The 13172-nt window shown below is 37.8% G+C and overlaps 1 protein-coding gene across 1 annotated transcript; it reads right to left on the reverse strand.

The window, feature by feature from the left end:
* Positions 1–6940: 6940 nt before the first annotated feature.
* LOC101307012 (serine/threonine-protein kinase WNK1-like) lies at positions 6941–9808 on the reverse strand. The gene is made up of 7 exons (XM_004299075.1): positions 9734–9808; positions 9586–9623; positions 9256–9483; positions 8923–9143; positions 8641–8798; positions 8114–8549; positions 6941–8020 (listed from the first exon to the last, which is right to left on the reverse strand). Exons 1-7 carry the CDS (start codon positions 9806–9808, stop codon positions 6972–6974), a joined length of 2205 nt encoding a protein of 734 aa, XP_004299123.1. The 3' UTR covers positions 6941–6971.
* Between the last annotated feature and the right edge of the window lie 3364 nt (positions 9809–13172).

Raw genomic sequence — 13172 nt, forward strand, 5'->3', positions numbered from 1 at the left:
ATCATTAAAACTAAATCAAACTTTTGAAAGTCTTAACGATCACCAAATCATATGAAATTTTGTAGAGGTGATCTACTCATATAGACCTAAGATATGAACGGTGGAGATGTAAAAATTCAATTGGGAAGTGGTGTAATGCCCTATCCCTAGAAAGTGGCCAAAAATAGGGATCCCTCAATAGAAGGGGGCTGTATAGATATATATATGTGAGTACATGTTCATTTTAGCAAAGAAAGTAAAAATTCTCTTAAAACTAAACAAAAGAACTTTCAACTAAAAAAGAGCTAGATGGAAGCTAATATGACTTCAAAAAAAATGGAATGTTTTATAATTCTTGTTTGTGTTACAAAGAATCAAAGAGAGACCTAGTATACATCATCATTGCTAGAAAGAAAATAATAGAGTGGTGTTCATTTGTTTAGTTGTAATCCATGGCATAACAGAAGTACATATAGTTGCAAAATTTTGTAAACTTGACATTAGTACATGCTTTCTTAAGCTACATTAGATCATTTTTCTTATTTGTAAACTTGTGCTTCATGATTTCCTTAAGAATTGCTGATTTCAAAAGCTTCTAGCAAAGTTTTGCCTTCCTTCATGTCTTGTTTTTGGATAAAGCCATTGGATTAAACCTACAACATTTACACATCATCAACAAATCAAAAAAAAAATGATAATTACACATTGGATTTTATTATCTTCTTTTAGCTAGCTACTGATTCACCTAGTAGCTAACTTGTGTGTAACACAAAGTTACACATGTTTTGCTGGTTCACCTAGTAGAGTAGATAGCTTGTGTGTAACACAAACATATTTTACACTTCTTACCCTATACCAAAGTGTGCAGCCATATTTTTGTTTGTGTTTTGCATATAGTTACCATATACCAAAATGTGCAGCCACATTTTTCTTGTGTTTTGCATATAGTTACCCTATACCAAAGTGTGTAACCACACTTTTGTTTGTGTTTTGCATGTAGTTGCTAAATGAGCAGCTTAAAACTTGGTCTCCAAGTAGAAAATAGCTGCTGGCAGATAAAGATAAACTTCAACAGATTTTTATAGACATAGTTGGCAGCAAATTACATTAAACTAAGCTATAGGTCTAATGATTCATTCACTAGTATAAATAGAGGTGTCTTCACTTGAAGTAGTAACAAGTAGAGAGAAGTAAGAAAGAAAGTCAAGAGAAAATTTAGAGTAGAAAAAGACTAGTAGAGGTCTGAAGCAAGTGATAGAATCTGGTAATGAAGTTTCAGCTTTGGTAAAATAGTTTGAGGTAGGGGAAGTTATGGGGAATCTCTTTGTTTTATAATCTTGTTATCTTGCTTTGGAATTGTACATGTTGTTTGTTAAAGATGGTTATTATGTTTAGCTTTTCATCATATTATTATCTGATCTTATGTCAACATCATATTATTATTTGATCTTATGTTGAATAAGAAATGAATGAAGTTATGGGTTGAGGCTATTACTTGAAAGGGACCAGCAACTGTCTGCCTTTATTTGTATACATGTAGGGAGAGAATCCCTTTCAATGTTATATTGATAAAACGATCTTATGGCAAGAAGACACTGGTGACCAAGAATAGTACAAGAGTACCAACAACTAAAACCTAAAATTATGTGCATACACTCATATTGAAATTACATAGATGAGATTTGTTGTACTAAGCTAGTCTTTTAGCTCACCCTTTTATGAATTTGTGCAGATGTTACACTTGAGAGATAAGACTTGATGTCTAGAAAGAATCTGAAGTCTAGGAGGATGAGGAGTGAACAATTAACTTACTGTTTTGATTCATGACTATGTAATAAGGCTTATTTTCTAAGCTTACTTTCCTATTTGTTGCAAGAACAGTACTTATGAAATAAAGTTCTCCTTCACCAAGTCACTCTGATTCTAAGTTTTTCACATAGCTTCTATTTGTCAAAGGTTCTCTTATCTTTGACAAATTGAGGCTATTCACATCCTTACTCGGAAAAAAAAATATATATATATATATATATTCTCAATTTCCGGGTTAGGATGTGACAGGAGCACCATAATTTTGATTGTAATTTCATGCTAGGATAAATATAGATTCAAGCTAGTGGCGGTAGGGCTCGGCATAAAACCCGAACGTGAAAAACAAACCTGATCAGACCGACCGGTCCAACCAGGCCGGGCCGGGTTTTTTTACGGTCCCAACTATTTTTTCTATCGATCCGGTCCGGTCCCTGTCCCTGTCCCAAATATTAGAAACAGTTAGTGGCCCGAAAGCCCGAGATTATATAGTTGTTGATATATGTATCCAATAAATCTCATTAAAAAACTTTATAATAATCAAAATTGTGGTTGGGTCCTTTTTCAATCAAACTACACCCACACTCACACGGTCCCTCATCAAAAATCTATTAAATAATAAACCCATTTCATCACCGCAATCACCCAGATACCCACACCCCCTCATCTCAATTCATCACAATCGCCCTTCTTAAAAATAAAAAATAAAAATAAAAAAAAGTAAGTTCAACGCAATCGCAAGAAGTCTCAGAGGCCAACGAAAAAGAATCATCTCCCTCTCTCTAAATTCATTGGGTCACTCGTCTCTCTCTCTCTCTCTCTCTCAGTTGTCTGTGTTCAGGTCACCCATGATGAGTCAACTCGGGCAACTACAACTCACTGCAACTCACCCATCATCAATAATGTTTTAATTCGCCATCCAGGTCTTCGTTTTTTTTTTTCTTCTGATGATTTGTTATATATTGGTGATAGGAGTGAGATCAGATTTAATGTTGATTGAAATGGTGAATGAAATGGGATTTGGTGATGATTGAAATGGGTGGGTAGGCGATGAGATCAGATCTCCGAGATGAAAGAAACATTTGAAACTGGAGGATACGATCAGGGGACTCCCTTTTTGCTTAGTGTGTTGTTCGCCGACTCGATGGATTCCCTTCTCTCCCCGGCATCAAGGACTCCTTGGTTAGTTTGGAAATTTGCAAATACTACCTGCTGGGTGTTTGGAAATTTGCAGCAAAGTTGCAATTGCCTTGCGAGAACGCAAAGCCCGGCGAGACATGCCCGTATGTTGTCGATCCGGGTTTAGGCCAGTTTCTGAGTTTGGAATGTGCAAGCCTGGCCCGAAGAAAGACTGCCGGTCCTGGTCCCGGTCCTGGTCCCTGTGAAAGTGGTGTCGGTCTGGGACCGTGTCCAGCCCTAAGTGGCGGAGCCAAAATTTAGGATTGAAGGGTGCTAATGTGTAAGATGATCACAAATATGAAGTGGATTAACTAGTTTCAAATGATAAAATACATGTAGAGGAAAGAGTCTGGGGATGCCATGACCACTTCTGGCCTGTGCATAGCTCCGCCCCTGATTCAAGCAAAGACAAATTGTAAATTCTTGAATGGTTTGATACCAAACATAGTTTCAAACTTGCAGAATGACAACAATATAATTCTTGGGACAGGGCAACACATCTGAAAATAGGGGCATCAAGTGTAGTTTTGATGTAGGATTGAAGGGTGCCAATGTGTAAGATGATCACAAGTATGAAGTGAATTAACTAGTTTCAAATGTTAAAATACATGTAGAGGAAAGAGCTTGGGGATGCCATGACCACTTCTGGCCTGTGCATAGCTCCGCCCCGCCCCTGATTCAAGCAAAGACAAATCGTAAATTCTTGAATGGTTTGATACCAAACATAGTTTCAAACTTGCAGAATGACAACAATATAATTCTTAGGACAGGGCAACACATCTGAAAATAGGGGCATCAAGTGTAGTTTTGATGTAGTTTTGCAAATACACCATCTTCTATCTCCTAGCTCACAAGTGCTTATGATGCAGTTTTGATATGTATATCCATACTTTTTGCGAGGGACAAAGATAACACCGTTGGGATAAGTGGGAGGGGTTGTGAATGATGCAATCTCTACAGAAAATCACTGCTCCAAATCTAACCCGGGCAGTTGTATAACCTCATTGCAAAATGGATTGTATATATTGTAGTATTGTTTGCAGAAAATTGAAATGCTTACCTTTAGGCAAAGAATCAACACTCCAATTTAACTTCCAAACATGAGGATCAACTATATGAGAAGAATGCTAATATTCAAGAAAGAGAGCAGCTCTATCCAAATGAAATTTATGATAGCCAGATTTCATAAAATAAGCGCCAGATTTTTCAAAAAGCCAAATTATTCTATCCTCCTCCTAGCTATCAATAATTAGAATAGAGTTAATAGTAAGCATCTCCACATCAGATATATAATCTTGAATATTAGTTAAATCCCAACTAGATGACTGCCGGTCAATAAGTTCACAAACTCAAATAGATGTATCAACCAAATTGGCATTAGATTGAGAGATTTGAAGCTTATCAGAGGGAATATTAGACACCCAACTATCATTCCAAACTTGAAAAAATCTGAATTGGAAAATAAATATGGTCTTTCATTGTTCTATCTTATGGTATTATTTTACCCCTTGATCATCTAGAAGGGAACCCTTTTGACAAATGTATGTCCATAATGAAGGCCTTCAGTGATGTCCAGCTGAGGCACATTCACAAGGAGAGAGATGTCCGTTGCAGCAGATAACAACAACAACAAAAAGATAAGTAAAGAGGGAACATCAGAGAATCAAGGTAGAGGGAATACAATCTTCAAAACTGGTACTTCAACCCCTAGAAAAGAGGGAGCACCAATTTTCAAAGTGGTACTTCAACCCCAGTAAAAGAGGGAGCACCATAATTTTGATTGTAATTACATGCTAGGATACATATAGATCCAAGCAAAGGCAAATCACAAATTCCTGAATGGTTTAACACCAAACACAATTTCAAACATGTAGAATGGCAACAATATAATTTTTTGGGAAATAGGGGCATCAAGGATTCAAGGCCACCATAGTCTGACTGGTTTGCAGAACATGAAATAAATGGCAATTGTCGAAGGCAACGTACTAATCGAAAGCAACAATATTCTCTCTTCAAGGCAACAAAATCAATTAATCCAAGGCAACAATATTCTCTCTCTGAGACAATGAAATCAATTAATCCAAGGCAACATATTCACTCTCTGAGGCAACAAAATCAATTAATCCGAGGCAACATATTAACCCGAGGCAACATATTCTCTCGGATGCAACATAATCATCATGAACTAATCCAAGGCAACAATATTAATCCAATTCTCAGGAAAACAATTATTGAATCATGGCAAAAGAAAGAGAATAGAGAGAGCCCAATAATTTCATGCTCAGAATAAATCCACAAGTAACAAAGAGAGCGAGAGAGCGAGAGAGCCATTTCTTACATGGAATTGAATAAAAACAAACGATTCCAGCGACCGTCTCCAAGAAATAGGGCAACTTTACCGGAAATGGAATTGGGGTCTCTCTCTCTCTCTCTCTCTCTCTCTCTCTCTCTCTCTCTCTCTCTCTCTCTCTCTCAGCCCGAATGCCCCCAAACTTTGGTTTGAAATGTGAAATAAAGTCGAGCATTTAGCTCGGTTGTCGGCACAACGCCTCTTTTCCCCTTTCATTTTTTTTTAAGGAAAATCAAAAGGCCATTTCATTTAACTCAAGTCAGAAATAGACAGATACATACCTTTCCCCGTTATATCTTGGACAAATTAAGGACTTGGCATGCTAGCACCAATCATTGTACACTTGTTCTAGACGGGGAAAAAAAAAAAAAGCAAACCTAATAAAGCTATGAAAACAAAACATATCAATTAGCACATAAGTGCTTAGGTTCCTATCACAAGGATTTAACGTAAATAGATAAAACTAAGTACTTAGAAATGGGCTGAGAGAAAACCCAAGCCCAAATTAGACCCAAACAGCCTCAATTGGACCCAGCTCAAGGCCCAAAAACAATGGGTGACCCGTGCCTGCCTCCACCAAAAACCTCCACCTTCAGCGTGGTCAAAGATATCCGATCAGTTATTTCATGTGTAACCAAGCACGAAAGATATCACCTGGTTAACAACACGTAAAACCAACTTGTTCTTGAATTTCTTGTGTTTATAGTCATGGGTTTTCTAATTAAATTAGCTAGATTATGAGGAAAAGGACGTGTAGCAGTACTCCCTTGTGTATATGTGGCCTGCACTTTGCCTCTTCAATATACACAAAGACTTCGCCATTTTACTTTTGTGACATCTGATCACATTCTGAAATACATTTCTGCAGCACAAATTGACAACTGGTTTGATGCTAAGAATCAGATGGCGCCGCAGCTTGTTAAGTCTCCATGATATTTAAGCCAGTGGAGCTACCAGACTAGATGGACCCTTCTACTTTGGTTCTTTAAGGACCGCCCTACAGTTGTCCTGAAGTAAAGCAAGGGTAGGGGGGATCTGTGGGAAAAGTAACCAGATCATTAAAGGTTCTCTAGTGCACTACAGACTAGGCTATTGGAATGGAAAGCTTGAAAAGGGAATGCAACTGACTGGCATTTCTCAATCAAAAAAAAAAAAAAAAAACAAACTGGCATTAGCAGAGGTAGTCTAGAAGAGAGTAGGAAGGTCTCAGAGTTTGGCACAATGGCACAGAAAGAATGGAGGATCACTTATCTGGATAGATAAAAGGAAAGAAGGTCGAAAACGACGTAATTTTAGACATGAGTACAGTACTACAATATCTACAAAAGGTCGAAATCCAAATATAGAGGTTATTGTCAGCAGAAGTTACCAGCACTATTTGGTCAGCCAGGCATATATCTGCAATGAGTCGATGACCATAAATCACATTAACTCTTATCTCCAGGTACCTATAGAATCGCTTTCATGTTAGGGAAATATTTCTGATGTACATTGCTTCAATTTTCACCTGCAATTGTTTTCAACTGTGAATTAGAGAGCCTACAGCCTATATATTACATATCTTCTTGTACTTGTAATATCCATCATACTGATTTCAATTGTGCAAAGAAAGGAAAAAGAAAATGGCTGTTTGTATATTTTGAGAAGCTGGCAGGCATCAAACATCTATAGCATCCACTGGTAGAGAGGTTGCCCTATGAAGAGACTGAGGAAGCAATGCTCCTACGTAGAAACTCTTTGCAGTGATGAATTGTTCTGGACTGTAAGCCCCGATGATTGCCTCACTATTCCGGACACCTGAATTTTCCAAATGTTTCTTTTCTGCATCTACTGGAAAATATGAATTGAAAGGCTTCCTAGAAGGTAAGGACATAAGAGAATGTGTTTTCTTTTCTTTCACCCGCTTGGGGGAAAGGAAAGACATTAACGATCCGCTAGGTTCCCTATGCTCCGAGTGATCAGAAACCGGACTTAAGCTTGAAGCTACTCCTAGCTGTTGATCCCTAATCCCCCTTAACTGCATTTGATATGTCGCTTTCAGCCATCTTAGTTCTTGACGAAGCTCGTTCTCATAATCATCTAATGCTTCAGAGGTGGATGAATGTTGTTCTGAAAGAGGAGAGTTTCGTACTTTGGAGTTGCTCTCATTGTCCATAGTTATAATCTTCTCTTCCCTCCCAAAGTTCATTACATCCATCGTCTCATGGTTTTCATCACAAGGAATCTCTCTTGAACCTTGTGGACTTAACTCAGGTCCATCTCGTTGAGCCCAGATATCAGCGTACTGCAAACCATCAGAATGGCTTGATGTTCTCGGTGAACCTGCTTCTGTAAGACATTGCTCTGATCCTTCAACTTGATATGTAATCTCTTCAAACCGGCCATGGACAGCAGCAGATCCATGCTTCGAACACTGAAGAACTTGAAGGTGCTTGATACCTGGACTGTTTGGTGATGCATAATCCAAAATGGAACCATACGACGCACAATTTTGACAGATACTTGAATTAGTACAATGAGGACTTTCTTCTATACCAGGTCCTATCTTCCACTCTGGTACTAAAGCAGCAATTTCACCATCAATCATCTCTGCTATTTTTATCACATCTTGGTCTGTGATATCAAGCTCAGCAACCATTTCTGTAGCAACACTCAATGCCGTGTCATTCTCAATATCAAAAGGGAAGTAGATGTTTCGAATGCGACCTGTGTAGACAAGGATAACTGTTAGTTTATTTCCACAAGTTACATAAAGGGAGGTAGTTAGAATACTTTGAGGAATCAGATCAAAAGTTTCACCTTCTTTATCTGCAATTCTGAGCCTTAAAAAGATACCATCGTCTTCTCTCCGTCTCCCCTTGATTGTGAGGTCAATATCTCCCGAATGCTCATCCTCTTGAGTGAAGAGATCAATTTCACTCATTCGGTAATCATCTGGATGGTAATCCATATCATTTTCAGGTTCATAACCAAGATAATTGGCATAGCCATTGCTCAAAGAGCTATTACTGTGATCTACTCCAGAGTAAGGTTGCCTTATCAATGGCCCTACTTCATACAGATCCCTGTGATAATCTATTGGCCTCAAATCATAGCCATAATCATCAATCTGAAGAAAAGGGTCTCTCAAAAGCTCCTTAGCTGATAGCCTATGAGATGCGGACGCCAAGCATTTATCAACAAATCTGCTCACTTCAGGATCTTTTACTTTGTATAGAGCTTCTGGTTTTTTCCCCTGAGATAAAAAGGTGAATAAATTAAATCATTTAGTGCAATGCAAACTGAAAAACATCTGGATAAGTAAATGAACAGATTTAGGTTCCTACATTAATAACTTTCTTGTAGATTTGAGCAGGATGACTGCATTCGCTATATGGATATTCAAAGGTAACCATCTCTAAGATGCACATCCCAAAAGAATAAATATCAACCAACTCATTGTATTCCTCTTCATAAACCTCAGGAGCCATGAATTCAGGTGTTCCTGATGAAGCAATAATTCCAAAAATGAGTTATTATCTGAAAAAACTCAATTACAATTCCTTGTTTGATGACAGATATACAGTAGTTCTTAAAAGTTTTGACATGTTGAAAGCTTGAAAACTTACCAACACACCGATCCGCGTGGGATTTTCGGAGAACAGCAGCAAGGCCGAGATCACCAATCTTAACTTCACCTTGGTTCCCATTAATAAAAATGTTGTCACACTTTAGATCCCTGTGAATCACAGGGGGGTCATGGCTGTGAAGATAGTTAAGCCCTTCCAAAATTTGCCTACACCAATGCTTTACTGCTCTGATATTAACGCTCTTGTGCTTTAGCCTATATCTATAAATTCCATCAAAACCAAATCAAAACACACCCACATTTAAATAACCAACAAGTTTTACAGGCTCAGAATAGAAAACATGGCAGAAAAATTGAAACTTAGTCAACTTACTGTCTGAGAGTGCCAGAAGTAAACATCTCTGTGACAAAATTAATGTTTCTGTTTGCAGTATCAACCCAAGAAGTGCAGAACTTCATGATATGCTTATGGTTCAAGGTCTTGAGGAGATGAATTTCGCGGTAGAGCCTCTCAAGGTCTTCAGGGTTCCTCAAAAACTCATAAAGCTTCACTTGGTTCCATGCTACTTCAATCCCTTCATACTCATCAAAGGCTCTATATCTGAAACAACCAAAACCCACAACAATGAATACAAAATTCATACTTTTACATCAAAAAGTTTCAAACTCGTGCATAAACTTGAAAAGGGTATTGAAATCATACACTGTCTTTGAAGCTCCTCTGCCCAGAATTTCATTATACTGCAAAAAGCATTAAACTTGATCAAATTGGGTTCAAACAAACAAGACCCCAAATTCAATATGACATAGAACACCATAAAGGCAGTGAAAAGATAAGAATTGGTGCTTACTCTTCCATATCTTCCAGTAGGATCAACCTCAACAAAGTCTGGGTAATCCTCATCAGAAGCAAGAACACCATTCATTCCTTATTTCTATTTGTAGCTAATCTCAAATTTCTATTTTTCCTCACAATACTATGTTTCTTGCTTTGCTCCTATTATCTCGTAAACAGTCAGAGAGAGACAGAGGGAGGGAGATGGAAAGAGGAGATGAGTCATCCTATGATTCCTATGTTATATAATGAAAGTTAAAATGGTGGAAAGAAATTGAATTAATTGTTTATTGTGGAGGGAAGAGGAAGAGAGAGAGCCTTGGAGAGACCATCAAGGTGAATTGCCAACTACTCACTACTCCTTGCAGACAACAACAAGGCAAACAAAGATTTTAATTGTTCAACCCAAGTCTTCTCAAACCCAACAACACCAAAATTGACAATTGACCAAAACAAACACCAAAAAATGACAAAACAACCTCTCTTTCAACACCTTCTTGTCTTTTTATCTCATCATCACGAGCTGCAGAGAAACCAATCCCTTTCTCTCTGTTGGCTTCACTAACAGCTTGCAGGGACAATCAGACATGACCCAACCAACTAGGTTTGGTAGCTTTAAAATATATGTTGATCCTGATATTTTCCATGGTTTTGTGGGTACAAATGGGAACTGGGAATGTTGAAGTTTTTTCAATTTTGGTAAAACAAAGCTAATTAATTTCATATCACATCATGGAAATCTTGTGAAAGACTTTGCAGTTGGAAAATGGTGTTTTTCTTTTGGAAAACTTCAGAATTGCTGCTTTTTTCTCCTCTAGTCTTCATCCTCCTCCTTCTAGATGTAGAGCCTTGGAGGGCTTTAGGACCAGTGTTTTGGAATCCAGTGTTTTAGTAATTTATTAACAGGAAATTTTTCTTGGTGTTCTAATAGGCTATGTAATTGAAGCTAACCTCAAGTATGAAATCTACTGTCCAATATGACATATAGATATTAGATAATGCTCAAACACTTTTATCTTCTTCTGTCTATATATGATTGTAGGATTCTGAATTTATGCATATCCACTTTGTATGAATATCTTGCTAATCTTCTCTATAATGGTTCAATCTCCTTGAATGTTCTGAAATGGATATAATAACCTTTTTTGTCTAATATTATCTATGATGTTAAACCCTGACCATGCACATTCGATTTTGTTACAAGTTTTTGGTGCAAGAATTATCTACTTCCATTTTCATCGTCGAATTGACTGCACTATATCAACTAGGATAAGTATTGCTTGATTCTTTTACATCTTAGCTAGGTCAATTCATTCCTACCATGCCTATTAGAGTACATTATCATGCAACATGATTCCGACTTGTTTGAGTGGTTTTTTCGATCTTGACTAATTTCATGATTTCAGTAAAATACATTGTGTATGCTCGATCATATTAGATCCAAAAAAAAAACAAAAAAACAGAAACACCGTTTTTTTTTTTTTCCTAAGCATAATCATACCGAATCAATCAATAGAAAATGACATCTCACTACCATAGACAATTGCAAAACACAGAAAAACCAACATTCAATAGATTTAAACAAATAAGGACATAAGCCCAAGCCCACAATGCATAGTCCCACGCCTTATCAGCAATTTTTACGCAAAATACCTAAAAAACCAATCTTTTCTAAAAAACTACAAAACTGCCACTGCCTTAACACCAAAAATAATCTTCTCTCTCCGATCTATCATACTCTCTCTCTCTCTCTCTCTCTCTGCACACCACACAACGCCGATCGACTCCGCCGTAATTGCTAGATCGACCTCGCCGATCGTCTCCACCGCCTGCTAGATCGACTCTGCCACCTGCACCTCACCGATCGACTATGTCGTTGCTAGATCGACACCGCTGTTAGATCGACTTCGCAGCTCGATCAACTCCGCCTGCTAGATATCTGCTGCATGATAGATCGACCCCACATTTACAGCTAAACACACAAGATCAAAACCGGAGCACCACAATTACAGCTCCACAAGCTCCGACTGAGCTGCCCAGCTATAAAGTCCCACACGTAAAGTGCAGATTTGCATTTGCATCCGAAACGGTGTCGTGTTGGATACAAAAATTATGGTTTCAAAAGAGAGTTGCAGACTCACAGTGACGCTGCGCGGCAAGGAATGAAGCTCGGAGCTGATCTTCTGAGTCCGGTGCCGACCGAAGCGGTGGGGATTCGAATCAGAGAGAGAGGTAGGGGAGAGAGAGAGAGAAATGGTGTTGGCTTTTGAGTGTGATTAGTGTTGTATACCTCATTGTGCATAAAGATTAGACAACTAGGCAGTAGCAGGAAGATTTGACGACCAGTGTAGTAGCATGAAGATTGGACGACCAGACAATGTAGTAGCAGGAAGATTGGATGACGAGACAGTAGGAATAAGATTTGACCACCAGTGTAGTAGCAGGAAGATTGGACGACCATACAGTGTAGTAGCCGGAAGATTGGACGACCACACAATGTAGTAGCATGAAGATTAGATGACCATGTAGTAGCAAAACATGCGACTACATTAGCTGAACCACTGAAAATCTGCTACTGCACTTACTGAAGCTACTGCACTAGCTGAACCATTAAAACATGCAACTACATTAGCTGAACCACTGAAAACCTGCTACTGCACTTATTGAAGCTGCTACTACATCTGTTAGAATTGTAGCTTTCAAGCAAAACATGCTACTACATTAGCTGAGCCACTGAAAACCTGTTACTACTTCTACTGAGATGTTAACCTCTGCTACTACTTTTTACTAGAATGTTAACCCTTGCTACTACTTCTATTGGAATTAACTACTACTACACTAAGTTATTGAAAACCTGTTATTGTACCATTTACTGAAAAATCTCAAAATGATAGACTTTTCTCTTCTAAAAACATATTTAATTAGTATAAGGTTAGTTTGGTAAATTAAAACATGACACATGGCATGCATAAAAAAGATTGTCCTTAATTATTAAAACTGTCCTTATTTATTTAACAACACAAGTGGATTTATTTGTGTTTCAAATCTTTTTAGAGGATGTATATGTGATTTGCTATATTTTTTACATAAAATTATGACAGATTTAGTGCACAAATGTTAGTTTGTTCGAAAACCAGATTTTGGACCGAAGTTTTCTTTTGAGGCACGGATCACATGCACCAACAAGCCCATGGACGAGACCCTAACCCTCATGAAAGCTAAAGAAAGACTTCTAATTAGTTTTGAGGACTAACTAAAGAGTAAATGACACTTTAGTACTAATTTTAAAGGTTTATTGCCCATTCCAATGAAAATCTCTTTACCAACCCCATTCCAATGAATTCTAATAAAAGGACGTCATTACCCTTGACCTCATTTAACTCTATTTCTCTGTTTCTCACTTTCTCCTCTCTTTATCCCGATCAAAAACTCTCTCTCTCTCTCTCTCTCTCTCT

This window comes from Fragaria vesca, linkage group LG5 (assembly GCF_000184155.1).
Source record: "Fragaria vesca subsp. vesca linkage group LG5, FraVesHawaii_1.0, whole genome shotgun sequence".
Lineage (NCBI taxonomy): Eukaryota > Viridiplantae > Streptophyta > Magnoliopsida > Rosales > Rosaceae > Fragaria > Fragaria vesca.